At 32.1% G+C, this 21,104-nt stretch overlaps 1 protein-coding gene across 2 annotated transcripts in view; it reads left to right on the plus strand.

The window, feature by feature from the left end:
* The window catches only part of Ncam2 (neural cell adhesion molecule 2), a 494,596-nt gene that overhangs the window by 429,011 nt on the left and 44,481 nt on the right, over positions 1-21,104 (plus strand). Inside the window, exons 15-16 of one of the 2 annotated variants that reach the window (XM_087575939.1) lie at positions 6,920-7,100; positions 12,221-17,387. In XM_087575939.1, the coding sequence (XP_087432065.1) occupies positions 6,920-7,100; positions 12,221-12,327 (288 nt within the window). In that variant the 3' untranslated portion in view covers positions 12,328-17,387. 2 annotated transcript variants of the gene reach the window in all.

A 21,104-nucleotide genomic window follows, 5' to 3' on the forward strand; every position in this document is an offset into this window, starting at 1 on the left:
TGCAATGGATTAATGGTAAAGTAACACAAATACTACGTCTGGCGCAAAAAGCTTGTTATTTTCAGGGGACAGAAGTGAATTTTTATATTCTAACCCCTTTAAACCATTATTATTTTTAAGTTTCAATAAGATAGACTTTATGAGAGCTGAATTATTTTTAATAATTCCCAGAGTGTCATAATTTCCAGTAAGCTAAGACTACAGCAAGAAACTAAGTACACCACCGCACATGGCATTCTTTTTTATCAAAACCACAAATACAAGAAATAACGTAATAAACACAGAATGTAATTGGCTTTGTTAGAACACAGCAGAAGAGCATGCTTACTGTGCAGCGAGCTCTGTGTTTCATCTGCTACACCTAAGCACTAGAGTAGAAGAGGTCGTACTTCATATTGCCTCAGGAAGCAAGTGAAGCTTCTTTTCTGTTCTATGGCTTTTTCTCTTAAATTCAGTACTGACTGCTTCTTTTTGAAATATCCATTGGAACTCAGCATAAGGAAATATGATTAAAAGGTATTAAAGTAAGAAGATTTTTTTCCCCTTTGGAATTAGATGTTTATTTGTTAGGTAATCCAGGATTAGGACAGCATTTCAGAAATACTATCAGAGATGAAATTACTTTCTTTCATATTTGTCTGTTCTTGCGACAGGCTTTTATTCTTATCCGGCTTACATTTTTCTCTTTAGAAGGTGGCTTTAAATTTGTATTCGAGATGTAGAGAATCAGGAAATCAAAGGTAGCTGTATAATGTTCAACTCAATCTACCCACATTGTACCAAAGAGTATTTTAAAATAACACTTCACCAAAAAATTAAAATTGCATTTGTACAAATAGAATTTTGTCTATGATGGGCCTATCAGACGGCTTAGAGAGTAAAAATGCCTGCTGCGAAGCCTGAAGACGAAAGTTCAATCCTTCCACCTGATGTAAGAAGGCCACAAAGGGTTACAAATTATATTCTACCATTTCTATGAGCAACCTGACACACAAAATGTCCACGCATAAAAACGCACACACACAATACAAAAGTATTTTATGAAGTTAACATGATCTCTCTATAGATTGCTCAACATAAGATGCCTCACACAATAGCCAGATTTAGGGACCCCAACAAAGGCTTGAAAGGTTAGGAGCACTCCTTTTACTATTTTAATGTTTACCATATTTCTTTGAAAAAGGCAATAGTATTTTGTCTTACATAATGATGGAGTTTCAAGAATTCAGTTCCACAATGTAACACACTCCACATCGTCACGTCCATCTTACTAAATTGCTAATATTAGCCCCAAAGCCTGGTTGAGGGCAAAAAATGTTTCCTTGAGTATAAGTAATACTACATCCATTTCTTGCCCATCATTGTCAAAATTTATTTTGGCATTTTGGATCCGTGTGTGTGTGTGTGTGTGTGTGTGTGTGTGTGTGTGTGTGTGTGTACATTTTTTAGTTTTTATTAAAAACAGTTATTTCTAATTGATACCCATTTACAAAGGAAAAGTTAACTTTCTCTAATGGAGACTCACAGGGAATATTAACCACACATATGGGTTGTCATGAGTCTAACATTACATGACTTGTAAAATATAAAAAAATATATTTACAACTATCATCAGAGAAGTTTGTCCAGCAACTGATGAAAACTGATGCAGAGATCCACAGCCAGACATTAATTGGAGCTTAAGAAATCCTGTGGAAGAAGGGGGTGGGGATTGAAAGAGTCAGAGGAGTCAAGAACACCATAAGATCATACAAAATCAATGAATCTGCGTACCTAAGGACTCACAGAAACAGAACTGCCAGTCAGAGAGCATTCATGGATCAGACCTAAGCCCTGTACATATGCATAATAGTTGTGCATCTGGATCTTCACGTGGGATTCCTATAGTGGAAACATGTCTCTGACTACATTGCCTGCCTCTGCATCTCTTTCCTCTAACCGGGCTGTCTTTCTACCCTCAATAGAAAAAGATGCCCTTAGTATTAATGCAATTTTATAGGCAAAGGCTGATTCTTATCCCTGGGGAAGCTCCCCTTTTCTGAGTAGTTTAGTAAATTTATCATCTTAATTGGCTTTTGCTTGTATATTATTATTTTGACTTTACATTTTTATGTGATTCTGATTTTGTGTGTTTGGGTGGCTTTTGTACTTTTTCCTTGCTGTTTCAGTTTTTACTCCTGTTTGTATGCTGTTTTATTTGACTATTTTTGTTTTCCAAAGGAAAAGGAAAAGAATACCTGGAGTTGGGTTGGGTGATGAGGTGGGGAGGGTCTGGGAAGGTGTTGGGGAAAGGAAAACCTTAATCAGAATATATTGTATAAAAATATTTTCAATAGGAAAGTGAAAAAGAAAATTATCTAAGATGATAACATATTAATTTATGTACGTTCATTTACTCTTTCTATAGACCAATGTGAATGTTCTCTAAGAAGCTATGTATCTATAATATACATACTGAATCAAAGCATGTAATTGTCAGTCATAATGAAATTAATAATATTGAAGTGATTCACATTTATAAAATGGTAACCAATATTCTGCAATTTGCATTTATCTGGTTATCAATATATTACAATTTTTAAAGATGTAATTGATACATTTCTGTCTTCACTTAAATCCATCATCAAAATTCAAAGTAAAAAGACATGAATGTGGAAGGAAAAGGATGAAGTAAAGGAGGAAAAAGGGAGTTTCTTATAATCGGATATCATTGTATACACATATGAAATTCGAAGAAATAAAGGAAAGTTATAATTAGAAACTTAATACATGGACATTTATCTTTAAAATTTGTCATTTTTCATTTATTATGCATTTTTCTTCCTCCTGCCAAGTTAATGTCACAGGTCCTTCTGGTTGCTGCCTATTAGACCAATGACTAAATTAAGCTTCCCCAAAAAGTATTCTTTTGAGTTGGTCATGGTGACATACAGAACTAATTTCAGCACATTGGACAGTAAGGTGAGAATTTCTCACATCATAGGATCTCCTGAACAACATAGGACTAGATAATTTTCTCAACAAATGAAACAGTAACAAAACTTCGTAGAATTTATCCAGTATTTCACATTCTTGTTCTGTCGACATCATTCAGTCTAATTTCCATTTGGCCAATTCCAAACTATCAGAGGATTTGTCTTTAACTCGATAATGGAAATGACTTTTAATTCAAATGTAATGATACCTGACCACTAATCAATTCTTATATAATTGGTGTCAGTCATTGTTTCTGGGAGCACTGTATCAAATATACAATTCTAGAAACATATCAGAAGTTTTGTAAAATAATCATTTGGGGACCATGTGCTTTTCCTTTAATTATTTCTGTTTATAGTTAACCAAACATGAAGGGGACTTCCTAAATAGTCTTTGAATCACCATTGGAAAGTAGAGAATGTAGCTTATCTGTTGGTGCACAGAATCATGTAGTAGAAGACAATGACAAAGTGATTTTATTTGTTCACACATACTATAAGACAGAATAGGATGATTTAGAAACAAGCTAGAGTGTAAAAAGAGGATTCAACGTCTCTATGAATATATCATGGGTATTATCCTTTGTAGCAATAGCACTATGAGATCAAATTTAATTACTTGAAGAAGAAAGAGAAATTTGTTAATATAAAGGAGTAGATATAAAAATTTGGGATGCTATTTTAAGCATGTGGTGATATAAATAAATATATGTAGTGTTAATTTGATTACATATAATTTAATAGATTTTTCATGTATCTGACAGTTTTTTCACAAATTTCTGTTTAATTGATGGTTGTAATATGATCATAACTTTTTCTTAGCATTGGTATTCTAAAAATCTCCTAACTAGAGAAAAACTGAAGAGAACCAGTTGCTTAAAGTCAATTGTGACAAGCTACAGAGGTTAGGGCACTCATTTTTAAAGTAGTTAACTGAACTTTTAAAACTACTTGATATCTAGATATGTGTAATACAACCTAAATAGAACAGATAAACATACTTTATTAAAGAATCTAAGTTAGTGAGTAAATAAAGCTAAGTTTTGATTATTTAGAAAATGTATTTCCTAGTTATATAAGGATGTGTATTAAACTATATTAGCCCTCCAAAATGTATTAGTATGTATATTGAAATATATTTAAAAATATCAATTTAGGAATAATTTGAAATGTTTCAAATGGTAAATAGCTATGAATAATAGCAAGTAAGAAACATTTGGTAAATTTATTTTCCTTATGCTTTTTGCTATAAAAAGTTAAGATTTATTTGTCTTGATATTATAAAACAAACTTTTGTCTAAAAAACTAATGTAACTATGAATCAGCCAGTTAACCCATCATTCATTTACAAACAGTCCTGAAATAGGAAAATATCAGAACTGATAACAAGTATCATTCTAAGTAGAAAATAGAAAAGTTAATTTGCATGGATTCTGATTACTTCTGTAAGGACATACAAGGAATGGGTAAGAGGAATATGTAATCAAGAAATTGTAGGAACAGAGAATTGCTTACTCCTCTTATGAATGTTAAGTCGTACAACTCAGGAGTTAGATGGATCAAAATGGATATCGGCATCTCGACTTGACTTCTATTAAGTCTCATTTTATAATTACTTCTTAAGTAAGATTGTGTTGGCTACAGTTTCTACAAAGTCTTAAGAAATATAATGGGTTACTTCTTGTCAAGAATGAGGGCATTAAGAAGCTCCTTTATGAACAGAAAACACTGTCCTTTGTGTGGAGCACAGGCGTAATCAACTAAACAGTAACATTGGGATGCACAGCTGCCTTAACTGACATATGGTCTTATTATTTCTTACAAAAAAGAATTGGTTGATAAAAGCTTTACTCAAGGACCATAACAATTTTTAAAAGAACCTAATCTCACTCTTTAATTGGTATATTAGTTATAGTCCTACTCAGCGAATCATCTCATTATACTACCTAGAGGGATACTTTGCCACTCGTTATCTTAAATCATTCCCTGGACACTCTTGTTCTACAAATTAGGCAGTCTACAAATGCATAAATGGGATTCTTGTACCTAGGGGAGTATTTGGTAACACCCACCCTAATTTTTTTCCATTCCATATGGAGTAGCAATTAGGGATTAAAATACTTCCTTGTCTTAGGTTGAATGGAAAAGAAATTAATTTATATGGGGCAATTATCACTCCTCTCTGGGCTTCCTTACACTGTCAGTGTAAGGTGACACAGGGACTTAATTTACTCCATTATGAGTTCAAGTAATTAAGTGTTAGATGGTTGATAATTTGGAAGACATTATTATAACAAATGTTTGATTTTAGGAAATAGCATATTTGAAAATTAGAAAATTATATAAAATCTCATAATTTATATTTGTGGACAATTTTGGAGTCATACATGAAAGAATAAAATTTTAGAAGGATAACCTTTGCCCTAGAATAATCTGTCTATAGGCATGATTTAAAAATTTCATATGTGACTTCCCTCAAATATGAAATAAAATTCACATGTAGCCCCAGATCAGAATTTTATAGAGTATCTCTGATTATTGGACTCGTGCCACAGGCACAAGGGAATGAAAGTATAGACAGCTTTATGCATCTCCCGTCTTTATATAACCCACACATAACTAAAAATATGTTTGAAAATCTGACACATGTGCTAGAAATTTGTCGTAGTGTTATGACTACTAACAACCCTTGCCAAAGACACATGTTTACTAAGCGACACATTTATTTTGAGGCTCAAAACCTCCTGTCACTGCAGTTGTAAAGTATTGAATGCCCTCTTCTACATACAGCTTGCATCAACATGAACAAGTCCATATACGCACAGGAATGTACACAGGCATGTGAACATAGGTTAGGTTCTTAAAGTTTTTCAAGAATGTGAGATAAACTGTTAATAGATTCTGGAAATTTTATATATTTAAACAATGAATATGGGAGAATCCAATGATTATTTTCTATTAGACGATTTAACTTAGAAAAATAATGCAATGAGTTTTTCTTTATTAATTATAGAAGTTTGGATGGTTTTTCAAATATGGAGTTACTTACATATCAACTGCTCTAAAATTCTTGCAGAATAAATAAAAATGATATTTAGATAGATAACATTTGAAATGTAAAAAAATAAAATGTCCAATTTAAAATAATGTAAAAAATGGAAGCTAGTCATGGTGGCCATAAACTAGGCATTTTAAAATATATGTTATATAGAGCTTTTTGCCAAGGAGGTGATAGAATGGCAAAAATGGAAGGGGGAAGAGAGAGACAGACAGACAGACACAGACACACACACACACACACAGAGGGAGTGGGAGGGAGGGAGAGAATGAGAGAGAGAGAGAGAGAGAGAGAGAGAGAGAGAGAGAGAGAGAGAGAGAGATCGAGAGAGAGAGATCAGACAGAAAAGAGAAGATAATGGACAAAAATGATGTATTTGGTCTTTCAGAGTTCATGGAAAAAGACACTATTGGATAGCATTATTTAAAATGTGTTTGTTGTATATTCCTTGTGTGTTATTTCCTATTGTCATGAAAAACACCACTGATGTTATACATCTATACTCCTTTCCTATATTTACTTCACAGATGGTTCACTTCAGCAAATGTTAGTAATAGTCACTGGCAATTATTCAGTTACCCGTTTTTAGACTAACAGTCAAAAATGACTGTAAACCAAGTTTGTGTGTGAGAATAAAGAGTAAAATAATGAGGTTGAATTATATTATCTCATGATTAATTTAAAATATCATCAGTTCTTGTTTTGTATCTTAATGTTTGTATAAAAATATTAGAAAGGACAGTGAATAGATTACACTGGAAATTTTAGAGATACATTATTAGAAAACTGAGATAATAAAATCATTTACATTATTCCTAAAAATTATATTGTAGTAGAACCTTTCAACAGCACTATTTACCTAAACCTCCTGACTTTACTTCCACAGAAAGACAAGGAAGATCAGTGGCTAGAGAAGAAGGTGCAGGGAAATAAAGACCACATTATCTTGGAGCATCTGCAGTGGACAATGGGTTATGAAGTTCAAATCACAGCTGCCAACAGACTTGGGTATTCTGAGCCGACTGTATATGAGTTCAGCATGCCTCCAAAGCCCAACATTATTAAAGGTAAGCAAGATGTTATCTTTTCTCAAAATTAGGATGACATCACCTTTTTTAGCCCCTCTGATATATTTTTACAAATGATGAAAATTAAAATAGATAAACAGAAGTGTCTCTCTCAGTTTTAAGTTCTAGTCCTGATGACTGTTGCATGTCATAATGGAGTTTCACATTTCCCATTAATATGAGATATTGGATCTTTGAAAACAAATGATTTGATATCTGTAGCTATATTATTGAATTGGGGATGATGAAAAGAGGGGGAGGACTGAAGGGGAGAAAGACAGATGAAAATCCACCTGAAAACATTTGATGATATGAGAAGAAACATTTGCAAAGTCAAGTTCTCTGCCAATCCCCTGGGAGCTTGTTTTCCAGCTCTGGTTTGTCTGTCTGCAGCAGAAGACAAGCTCACCCATGCCTGACCAAGAAAGTTGATTTTGGAAACAAAATCAGTGAGGCAGAAACAACTTAAAATACAGTCTGATTAAGAATTGGAGCTGGAGTTATAAGGAGGGTCAAATATATCAAGGAACTTGTAACCTGTTTTTAAATATAAACCAATCATTGATCTCTGTGGCAGGTAAAAGCCTAATTCCATTTCACATTAATATGCTAATATCATAATATGTTATTAAAATTATTTTCAGAGTCATTCTATGAATACAATGAAGACAGGACATATGCTAGAGCAAAATGATATTCAATTCTTCCAGTTGTGAATTAAAATGTTTCTTCACAATAAGTGTTATTTGATTTATGAATAGATGGTTGTAAAATATATTTTTAAATATATTTCATTACAAATATGTGATAAGAACAAAATATTCATTCATAAAATCCTGGATCATTTCACTTGTAGCACATACCATTATTAAGGCATAATAGTTTCAAATAAGAAAAAATGTAAAATGTCATTCTGGTTATATGATTTAACTTATAATTTCAGATGTCAATGTGACATGATTTTTAATATACTAGTCTTTTAAGATCGAATAACTTTGATATCATTAATCTTTGATTAAACTATATTATACACATCATAACATTTAAAACTAATTGAACTTGTAACCAAGTATTGATAATATTTATTCAAAATTATTTTAAACTGCATATTTTTGAAATTTTGAAGTCAGGGTACTCCGGAAATATTATGGATATCTCATAATATAATTTTTTTAATTTGAAAGGTATTCCTGTAACATCACATTATATTCCTAGGAAAATATAATGCAAGGAAAAGCTACTCATTTTATAGATTTGCCTTTAGGAGATTAAATGATTGAGTTATGTCAAGTCTATGTGACATTATATATACTTAAAACTTGCCTTTGGAAAGGGATTGATTATTCTATATAAAAGTGATAGGATGTAGTACCATTTATCTATTTATTTTTCCTGGAAAATTTGAAATACCAATTATCTTGTCTACAATTATGTTGTGCACATGGTAATTATATTCCATGCATGTCTCCTAAACGTGAATTAAATAGGATCTAAAAGTTAATCAATGTAGCTCACGAAGGAATCTAAAGTATATCCAACTTCCTGAATTCTCATATTGGTTCATATAGGCAGATAAATTATAATTTATTTTATCTAGACATTTGATATAATTTCAAACAAAAGTGTTAGTGCTTTATGAACAAAAGTAAATATTTATGTAAAAAATAAATATTATTTTTAATAGGCACAAGGGCATAATCATATGAATTCATCTTTACATACAACATACCTATAGAAAGATAGTATTTTACATTGTTAGCTTTCTCAATAAAAATACTAATATTTAAGAGGAAAGAAATAGAAAAGTATCACATGACACTGTACAGCGCATAACATTCCCGTATTGTATCCCATAATTATGTTACCTGTCAAACATACCTTGCAAAATGTAAAGTAAACTTTAAATAATGATACAATCTGTCAAAAGTAAAATTTAGTCGTCAAATTTATTGTTCTTATCTCAGTATTCTATAAATAAATGGTAAATAAATTGGCTGTAAATAGCAAATCAATAGCATATATCTTATATGAGTGTGAAATTGGATGATGAAATATTTCTTCTAGAAGAAAGTTTCTGAAGATACTTGAAGTAATTAAATTCCAAGTATGTGTATTGCATGGAAAAAAATCTTTGACACAAGTGCTTGTTTCCTTAGCAACTAGAAGGAACCTGAGTGCATCTGTAAAGAATTTGGACATGTTTGCCTCAGGAGACTCATAGGTGTAGAGCTATGCCTCAATGGCTTATAAAAACTATGTAATTAACTCTCAAGATCTTAAAGGGAGTTAGAAAAAGGTTAATAGCACATAACAGGTGTAGACATTATATGCTTTGCATTCATATTACTAAATTTAAGTGATGAGACAACACATTGTCAAAGTAATTCAGAGAGATGATTCCAAAGGCACAAATAGTCATCTGGTCTACCAAATCCATTCTAGTTGAAAGGTTTTGTGAGTTTCTTCCCATAGTGTGGCAGAAATTGGTACTTTACACTCTTGTATCTTAGTTAGAGAATGATGGGCAAATAGTCCGATAGTCCTGAGGCATGTAATGTCAAATTATTATTTAGATATTCATATTGCAAATAGAAAAAAACATGGTTTGGAAATTTATATTTTGAGGATATGGGAATTAACAGGTGAATAGATTTTGTGGATTAGAAAGATTAACTCAAAAAATAATATTCAAATTCCCCAAAGAGTTTCTGTTTGTGATATTCCATGAGACTTTCTTGGTTCTAGAAGTATGTCAGGCAGGACTAGAAATGGTGTTTAAGGGATTTTTCTTAATTGCTAAAAATGAATCAAAGAACTAAGTACCAAGAACTATGGATGTTTGAAATGCTGTGGAAAACAATTGATTTGAAATACACAATTGTCATTGCATGCAACTTTGTCAAAGTGATTCAGAGAAAGACTAATAACCAATGGATTAAGTGTCATACACAGCAGCAAAACTTGATTCCCCTCATTGTTGATATTTATAAGAAATGTGCCTGTCAATATGGGTAGAGGAAACAAAGATAATGAGAATGACATTTAAGGTGAGGAAAACTCGACTCTTTCATGTGCAATATGTAAGAACCCAGCCACAGTTTAGATACAATAGAGAAGCCTGCCATCCTGCCATGCTATTTTAGAACATAGGATATGATTTCGTTCTCTCTCTCTCTCTCTCTCTCTCTCTCTCTCTCTCTCTCTCTCTCTCTCTCTCTCTCTCCCCTGTGCAATGGGTAGAAACTCAACATAAAAAAGTGGGAAAATTTGAAAAGGAATTTTACATTTTTTTTAAATTTAATAATTGAAACCAGTGATTGACAAGCCTTATAAAGCCACATGGAAAGTGTGCTTTTGTACACTTAAAATTGTTTACTTACCATCTTGAGGTAATTATTAAAGTGCTAATAAGGATCCTGGAAGCAGTTAAATACATAGCGTTCAACAGAGTTAAATAGTATAACTATATTATACTATTATATATAGTAAGTTATACTATTTAACTCTGTTGTATAGTATTTCAAAATGATCTTCATAGATTTTAAACACAATTAATGCATTTTTCCCTCCAGTTTTAAATAAACTATAAATTCAAGATCTTAACTGAAATGTTGCATGTAAAAATTATAAACAAGTCATTTTTTTAAGACAGAGAAGATATAAATGTAAGGGTTATACTGATTAATATTTTAAAATATTGTCTATCATAGTAGATACATGTCCATGTAGATATACAGATATTTTATTCATAAAGCTCATTACTCAAATGCTTTTACAATACTTTCAAACAATGGCCCACATCTATAGTGAAGATATCAAATATGTGAATAAAGAATTACTCTATAATAATCTGCTTATATATTTTATATACAATACAATCTTTTGAATATGTTCTCTCTATATATATATTGGCATAATTGTATTTCTCTCTAGCTTATGATCCTAACTTTAAAAGTATTTTTTAAATTATAATATAGTTTATTTTGATTAAAGATAAGCTTATCTTGAAGATACATCTTTTTGTTTATGGAGAAATGGAACATACACAATAAAATATATGACTATAAGATATTAGGGAGCCTATTCCATTTTACTATAATGTATAAATTATACACTAATTATATGTATAATTTATACATGAAATATACAGTTATAAATGCACACATGAGATCAGAAAAAAGCATTCACTTGAAAATCAAAATAAAAATACTTTTAAATGATTCATCTTATATTTTAGAATATACATTAAATAAATTCAGAAAAGTCATGAAATCATGGTCAAATTAACAAGATAAAACTTAATTTTAGCTCCGTGAAATTCTCAATATGATAAAAATGCTGATACGACACATTATTAACTTTTAATATACATAAAATCAAAATTATGATTTATTATTAGTACCATTATTTTCAGAATATTTTGTGAAGTGGTTCAGCAATATATATAGAGTTTGGCAGTAAAAAATTGACTGGTTTCTCCTACATTTTACTCTTCCTCTATGTCTGGATGTTTACTTGCATTTTTTTTTTATTTTATTTTTTTTCGGAGCTGGGGATCGAACCCAGGGCCTTGCACTTGCTAGGCAAGTGCTCTACCGCTGAGCTAAATCCCCAACCCTACTTGCATTTTATAGTAGTTATTTCTTTCAAATTTTAATAATGGCTATGTAATATGAATGATAATAAATTATGGTAGAGTATACTGTGGAATATTACAAGCTAATGTATACTGTGGTGTTATTAATATTTTAATTGACAATGGGATTGTCGTATGCCTTCTTTCTTATAATTCCTTATGTTCAACATATAACCATAATATTTTTCATTTTAATAATTAACAAAAATAATTTCTGACCACCCTGGTATAAACATTATTGATAAATGTTCTCATATAAATTTTTAGTATAGAGCAATAATTTGGAAGACCGTTGATATACTGTTTTAATCATCATCATTTGTCAGAGTAATTATTTTCTAGTTAAATGTAAATAGCTGTATGTAAATATTTCATTAATTTTTTCTCCTTTTTTCTTTCCTACTGTTTTTTCTTTTCTTTTCCTATTGACAATTTTCTTATTTATTTATTGTTTTCTATGTTCAAAAACAATTATATCATACAGATAATTGCTGTGAAGCGAATAAAGGTGAAAATGGAAGCCAGTCATGGCACCTGAATGCTGTTGGGTTTACTTTTGTAATTGCCATGAGTTTGTCTTGCTTGTTTTAGTTTTATATGTTCTATGGTATTCCCTGAACTGAGATAACAAAACAGATGCTACAGGCTAATCAAATATTAATAATCAAATGTTATTTTCAGTCCAATTTTTGTTTGCACAATTAGCCTTCTCCTCTTTTCAGCACACTCTCTAATTTTATCTGGGTAATTGGGAAGAAGGCAATGCATAAGAAAATTCCATAAGGATTTTCATTAACCATATGTTTGACTCTAAATCCACAATTTTGCAAAGTAGACTTTGTTACATTGAATTTAAGCATCTTCTATAGCATGTCCTGTTATCAATTTACTTTGAGAATATCATTCAACATACACCCATAAGTATAAAATATGTAAATTGTTGTTTTACAAAATTGTGAATCACTTCTACACGTCTTTAGTACTGTTAAAAGAAGATTTCTGGTTTTGTGAATATTTTTAAGATTTTATAGTTTCTACCATTTATATAAGCCATAAACTTGATACCCTATTATATCAGATACATATATCTCTTGTTCTGCTTTCTGTAGTTTGAGATAAATACTGTCTGGAGGAACACAATTGAATCAAGTTTCTTCTTCTCAATTTGAAGGTTCAATTGACAATTTCTTAAGTGAAAATGCCACTATCCCATTGTCCAGAATCAGTACTTAATCTCTATATGTTTAAATGTTACTGAGTTTAGTACTTACCTATAAATCTTTGGGCAGTGTTGAAGATCTATCATCTGATCCAAATATCCTATTTTCACTACACTTAGCAGTCACCACCTTTTCAAGGATCAGAATGTAAAGCAGCCATTTTAGGCCTGACTTTAAAGGAGATGAAAGTGAGAGGGGAATAAGAAGCTGCTGCATTCAGATAAGAAACAAAACAAAACAAAACCAAAACAAACAAAAACTCAATTGGAAGAAATACAGGAGAATGCTATCTCTCCAGTTTCAGTAATTCGTTAAGGAGAAGAATATGCTGTTAGCATTGAACCACATCTGAAATAATAATGATTACTATTTAAGCCAATTGGAAAAGCACACATGTGCACAAACATATACCATGCACGTGGGCGCGCACACACAGACACACACACACCACAGAAAGAGAGAGAGAGAGGAAGAAAGAGAGAGAGATGGATATACAACCATAACATTTTATGAACAAACATAACAGTCTTTGCTTGCTCAACCAAAAAGAAAACAAAAACAATAATTACAGTTTGAGAGTCAATCACTAAAATCAAGCATTCAGTTCTCTGAAACACTGTTAATACTTTGGGGATACCCGAACATATTATTTATTATGTGAGGTCCATTATTAATGGTGGATTCGTAGCCAGCTTTATTTAAATATATAATTTAAAATATTTTCGCTTAAAATTATTGTTTTTGTCTTATAATTTGCTAACTAATCTGCAGAATGATTTATTTAAAGATAACTTTTCCCTCTTCACTGAAATATAACAAAAATTTTAATTCTTTCAGTATATAAATCTAATTAATATATGGGTAATATTTTTCTTAAATTTTGTATTATAACATGATCCATGCTTTTTAAATTATATATATAGACACTGACATTTGCATTAGATTCCTTGATATTTTCCTGAAGACATGATATGGTCATTACTGATGGGTGAAAATTATTGAGAATTAAGCATATTCTAGAAAAACATTTCTAAGCATCATTTTTTCCCAATACTTTTTAGTTCATGACTCAAACTATTTCCATAAAAATGTCATCTCTTATTTAAATTGTCCTGAAATCACAAATCATTTGAAAAACATGAAATGTGTGCTTGGCCAATTACATTGATTGATTTTTTTAAAGTTTATATCTCATAACTGAAATTCCCAAGAGTGATACCAAGAACACTCAATGTCACAGTTACTAAGAAATGTAATGCATTGTTTTGGAAAACACAAATTTATTTCATTGTACCAAAGGACCATAGAAATTATGTACTTATTGTTACATTAAGGAACTGGCAAGGCTCTTGTTGCTGAATTTTATCTTTTTTTGTCCAAGTTACCTTACTGTGTGAAAACATAAATCTCTCCTCTTTACCCATTTATCTACCTAGGATCAGTCTGCAATGATCTGCACTGTGATTAATGATAAGGAAATTATTAAAAAAAACATGCTTCTTAGTTTCTACCCCTTTTGTCCTGTTTGTTTATGAATAAATATCGATTGTTGAAAGTATAGGGATCTGTGTAATGAGGTGGGTGTACTATTAACTATTTAGGTAGCTAGATAACTTTTGATCTAATCGTACGTGTATCGTGATTCATAAGATTGAAAATATTTCAGTAGTTTTTAAACAGTGTAACAGTGATGGAGCTAAATGGATTTGCTTATGCATGCATTGCCGTGTTATCTGTATGTATATGTGTGATGTCATGGTATTTTATTCATTTCATAAGGTCTCCATTTTCTCTTCTCAATTCTAACACAGTAACCCTACCACCTAGATTCAAGGGACTCTCCTTTCAATTATAAGTTTTGTGATTATTTATTAGTTCACTCTGTGAGGTAGTGGTAGGTTCTTCCCCATAAAATGTCTTCTTGGACAAATTGCCATTCAAAGTCCTCCTCTTTGCACTTCTATGGACTTACATAACTAAGTGTTCTCTTATGAAATCCATCCTTAGCTTCTTTCAAAAACTATGAGGATGCCTATATGTAATTACTAACCAACAAGTAGTTTAAAATTGTAATGCCTTTCCCCCTTTTTATTTATTTTCGTTTTCCTAATTAATCTAAACTTGTTGGAGTTTGATTAGATATATTTTAATAAATGTTAAACAATAGAATTAGATTTCCAATCTGTTCTCTATATACGTATAATGGTTTTAGTTTTCTAGGATATAGCAAATACAGTCACAAATTTTATTTTTAATAGGTTTTACAACATACACGTTTATGCTTAAGTTGGCTATTTAAAAGGACATAAATGACTATACAAATTTTGTGAAGGAAGTTAAGATGATAACTGCCATTCATTAATTCAAATGTTGTTTATTTAACACTACACATGTATTAGGATTTAGTTATATTCAAATCGATGAAAGAAAACTTTCAATGGATCCTCTGTGTTTTGATTTGACTATTCTTTTAATTCACCAAGGCATATAATGCATAAAAGTTTGTGCACCAAATAACCAAATTAGGACGAACATTTTTAGATATATAAACATTAAGCATTGTATAATATCCTCTCACCACGAATCAAAAAAAAAATAAATTAAAATGACTTTGGCAATTAAAGTTGAATAGATTATATCAAGACAAGAAAGAAGTGTTTTAATCTTATTTTTAAGAATTTTAAAAGTTGTTCTTCAAATCCAAATAATCAGGATTGTTCATTTTTTGCTGTAATGTTAGAGATAATGAGTGTTCTAAATAAGTTATTGATAGCAGTGACTATTATCCTATATAATTTTCTGACATTATGATGCCACCTGAATAAATACAAAGGCATACACAGAAGTAAATGCCATGTATATCTTGCTATTTTAGGTATTTTTTGATGATTGATTCCTGTGGTGCACGATGATTTTTAACAATCTCAACAACTCCAAATTAAGTATCATTTCTATCTTCAAAAACATAATCTTAATAATTATGCACAATTTTAAAAAGTCCATTACCCTTTTTGCCATTTATTCTCTTTTGTGTCTAGGAATGAGTATATTTCCTGCAGTTGGTTTTCTGTTAATCACGTATAACATATAATTCCTGCCCCAGTAGTTACAGAGAAATATATCATAAAATATTGAGCCAATGCATTTAATAGATTACTCACATTTGCCTGTGTCAAGCAATTGAATATAAAACAGTTTTTGAATTGATTATGAAATTCATTTAAATTGCAAGCCAATATCCATATCAATTAGGTCATAAAAAAGATATAGTTACTTAAGTATTCTGAAGATTTTGCTAATATAAATTTAGTCCTTACCTAAGTAAAGTATTTCTAAATTTTCATTTTGTACTTATCCCAGTATTGGTTAGTTCAGATTATTATTCTATAGTCAATATTTTAAAATTGTATTCTGTTTTTACACAGATGACAAAATGTATATTTACTTTAAAGATAATTTATATGTACCATGATAAGACAATAATGGCTTTCATATCTTGCTTTGTTTTATAGAACTTAAATTCATTACCTTGTCTAAGCTCATGTAATAGATAAAATTAATGATAATATACCAAATCTCCCTTGACTCCCAGTTATTAACTTCTAACCCTAAATCGTTTCTTAGGAAATACTACAGATATAAATTGTATTACCTTATAAAATCAATCTATCAGAATTTCTGGAAATTGAAAAAACAATATTTAAGTTGTGTAAAAATGCACATGTTTAATTAAAGTGTATGTGAAGGGCTCTGCGGGCACCCCAATTCATGATGACATCTTCTCTAGTTTAATATTTATTTTTATCTATTTTGAAGTATAGTCTTCCATTCATCCGCGTATACCTACATCTCACTAAGTATGAACTTACATTGCTTTATAATGCCTAGATATTAAACAATTTCTCAATTTGTTTATATTCAAGATGAATTAATTTTATTTTTATAACTTGGCTTTATGAAAGACAATATGAAGTTACAAATTATGAAAGTTGAATAATTTTACAGTACATCATCATTTACAAATTATACTTAATTCAACTTCATTTTATGTATGCACTAAATGGGTAATGAGGACTCCTGAGTCTTTTGAAGAAAATAAACTAATAGTAACAGCCTTCAATAATGTCCACAATTCAGACTTATTTATGAATATTTCTCTCATAATTTTACATTGACTTTATGTATTTTTATGTTTGAAACTGAATATTTGATCATTTTAATGGCATTTGTTTTCATCGCAAATTATTTTATTGAAAATATGTACATGTTGTAAATGTATTGTCTTTGGTATCATCTCTTATTTAACACGCACCATTTACTATCAAGTACAATGTATAATCCTTTGCATGGTTTTCATAATGTATTAAGTGTCATTTTATTTTTTGTATCTCTGTGTCTTCTCCATTGTTGTAATAAAGAAAACTGCGGAAAGTCTTCGTTACATGTGTTTTCTTTATTACTGTTACAGTCTTCTTTGTCCTTCTGTGTGATTTCATTTCCAACTTGGTGAAATTCCCATTTTTAAAACCTTCGTTTGTAGTCAAGATCAGTGATAAATGTTTGTTAGTGAGTGGTTTCAATTTTGAGATCATAAAAACACACATAAATATTGAATATGAATTAACTCAAATATTTCCCTGTTTGCAGTACAATAATTTATGATACTGAAGGAAGACCATAAAATATAATTTTAAAAATCATAACTATTCTTTTCTTTGCAGATAAAGTATAAAGCAAAAATGATAACATTTTTGTTTATGAGTACGAACAATAGTAACTATAAAGGCTAGAAAAGCTTCTGTGTTTTATTCTTAAACACAAACTCTCAAAAAACCACGGGGAACGGATTAAGTAACACATTCAACTATATCTTCACACTAGCCATATGAGACATAGGGTGTTTCCCTTATATTATAGAGGAGAATACGCAGCTTCAGAAAGGTTGACTAACTTTCATGTTACAGACTTATCATTTCAATCTAGTTAACACTATTATTTGATTGTTGAGTAATGTATGGTTTCCAATTCTTCATTCTTACCATGAAAATTAAGTTTGTGTATTGATAAATGTACCTCCCAGAGATGAATATATAAGAAACAAGAGATTTACACAACGCATATACAGAATCGCTGTTTCTCAAGATTCATGTTTCTTTTTAATTAGATATTTTATGTATTCACATTTGAAAGGTTATCCTCTTTCCCAGATACCCCCTCTCCGATCCCCCATCCTCTGATTCTATGAGGATTTCACCCCCCTGCCAACCACCCATTCCCACCTGTCCACTCCGGCATTCCCCTACATTGGGGAAACGAGCCTTCACAGGACCAACGGCTTCTCCCATTGATGCCAGAACCTCTGTTACATATGCAGCTACACTACCTCTATGGGTACTGTTGGTTGGTGGTTTAGTCCCTGAGAGATCTGGGGGAGAGGGGTCTGGTTGATTGATATTGTTGTTCTTCCTATGGGGTTGCAAACCCATTCAGCTCCTTTGGTCCTTTCCCTAAATCCTCCTTTGGGGTCTTCATGCTCAGTCCGGTTAGCTGCAAGCATCCACATCTGTACACGTAATGCTCTGGCAAAGCCTCTAAGTAGACATCCATTATAAGGCTCCTGTCAGCAAGCACTTCTTAGCATCAGCAATAGTGACTGGGTTTGGTGGCTGCTTATGGGATGGATCCCCAGGTTGGGGCAGTCTCTGGATGACTTTTTGTCCGTGTATTTCTTTTAGACAGACACAATTCTGGGTTAAAATTTTGAGAATGGTGGTGGCCCATCTCCCAACCAAGGACCTTGCCTAACCTCTGGATATGGTCTCTACAAGTTCTCTCTCCACTTTGTTGGGCATTTCAGCTAATCTCATCCCTGTGGGTTCCTGGCATCTGGGACTTGCTGGTGGCTGCGCCCAGTTCCCCATTCCCCATTCCTATACCACTTCATTAAATTCCTGACCCTCTTTATATCATCGCCATTCCTCTCAAGCCTGTTCTGCCCCCATCTTCCCTTCCCTGCTCTCTTTCTCACACGTTCCTCCCACCCTCTATCTCCCTGAGTATTTTACTACCCCTTCTAAGAAGGACAGAAACATCCACATTTTGGTTTTCCTTTTCTTGAGCTTCATATGGTCTATCAATTTTAACATGGGTATTCTGGGCCTTTGTGCTAATATACACTTATCAGTGAGTGCAGACCAAGTGTGTTCTTTTGTGATTGTGTTACCTCACTCAGGATGATATTTTCTAGTTCCAGCCATTTACATAAGAATTTCATGAAGTCATTATTTTTAATAGTGGAGTAGTACTTCATTGTGTAAAAGAATTGAGGGACAGCTAGGTTCTTTCCAGCTTCTGACTATATTTTTAGTCTTGTTTTTGTGGAATATTTTATGTATTTACATTTCAAATGTTATCCCCTTTACACCCTCTCCAATCCTCCTTCCCCATCTTCCATGAAGATGTGCCACTCAAACCACTTACTCGCATCCACATATTTCCACCTCAATGCACTGGCATTCCCCTTCAATGTTGAAATGAGCGTTCACAGGACAAGGGCTTCTCCTTCTATTGATGCCAGACAATACCAGCCTCTGCTACTTAAGCAGGTGGAGCCATGGGATCCTCCTTGTGTACTCATTGGTTGGTGGTTTAGTCCCTGGGTGTTCTGGAGGGGTCTGGTTGGTTGATATTGTTGTTCTTCCTATGGGGTTGCAAGCCCCTTCAGCCCCCTTCAGTCTTTTCTCTAACTCTTCCATTGGAGATCCTGTGCTCAGTCTGATGATTAGCTGCAAGCATTCTCATCTGTATCAGTAAGGCTCTGGCAGAACCTCCCAGGAGACATCCATATCAGACTCCTGTCAGCAAGCACATCTCGGCATCAGCAATAGTGACTGGGTTTGGTCTGCATATGAGATGGAGCCCCAGGTGGGGCAGTCTATGGATGACCTTTTCTTTAGTTCCTGCACCATTCTTTGTATTTTATTTTATCCTGTGAGTATTTTGTTCTCCCTTCTAAGAAGAAATGAAGCATCCACATTTTGGTCTTCCTTTTTCTTGAACTTCACATGATTTGTGAATTTTTTTTCTTCGGCTAATATCTACTGATCAGTAAGTGCATAAAATGTGTGTTCTTTTGTGACTGGGTTACCTTACTCAGGATATTATCTAGTTCCATCCATTGACTAAGAATTTCTTGTATTCATTGTTTTTAATAGCTAAGTAGCACTCCATTTGTGTGTGTGTGTGTGTGTGTGTGTGTGTGTGTGTGTGTGTGTGTGTGTGTGTTTGGTTAATAGCTTCTGTTAGTTTCACTCTGTTTCTGTTTGGATTCTGTTTCATGATCTGTACATTGATGAGAGTGGGGTGTTGAAGTCTCCCACTCTTATTGTGTGTGGTACCATTCATGCTTTGAGTTTTAGTAAAGTTTCTGTTATGAATGTGGGTGCTCTTGCATTTGGAGCATAGATGTTCAGAATTGAGAGTTCATCTTGGTAGATTTTTTCCTTTGATGAATATGAATTTTCCTTCGTCATCTTTTCTGATAACTTGTTGAGAGTTGATTTTATTTGATATTAGAATGGCTATTGTTTCTTGGGGCCATTGGATTGGAAAAAGGTTTCCATCCTTTTACTATGAGGTAATGTCTGCTTTGTCACTGAGGTGTTTTCTGCATGCACACAATGCTGGGTCCTGTTTATGTATCCAGTCTGTTATTCTGTATCTTTTTATTGGGGAATTGAGTCCACTGATGTTGGGATATTAAGAAATATTGATTTTTTACTTTTATTTTTGTTGTTAGAGGTGGAATTATGTTTGTGTATCTTCTTTTGAACTTGTTGAAAGGAGATTGTTTTCTTATGTTTTGTAAGGTGTAGTTTCCCTCCTTGTATTGGACTTTTCCGTCTGTTATCATTTGTAGGGCTGAATTTGTGGAAAGATATTTTGTAAATTTGTTTTTTCATGGAATATCTTGTTTTCTCCAGCTGTGGTAATTTAGAGTTTTGCTGGATATAATAGCCAGGGCTGTCATTTGTGTTCTCTTAGGGTTTATATGACCTCTGCCTCAGATCTTCTGGCTTTCATTGTTTCTGTTGAGAAATCTGGTGCCATTATATTTTACTTGACCTATGTCCCTTCCTGCTCATAATA

This window comes from Rattus norvegicus, chromosome 11 (genome assembly GCF_021556685.1).
Source record: "Rattus norvegicus strain SHRSP/BbbUtx chromosome 11, alternate assembly SHRSP_T2T, whole genome shotgun sequence".
Taxonomy (NCBI): domain Eukaryota; kingdom Metazoa; phylum Chordata; class Mammalia; order Rodentia; family Muridae; genus Rattus; species Rattus norvegicus.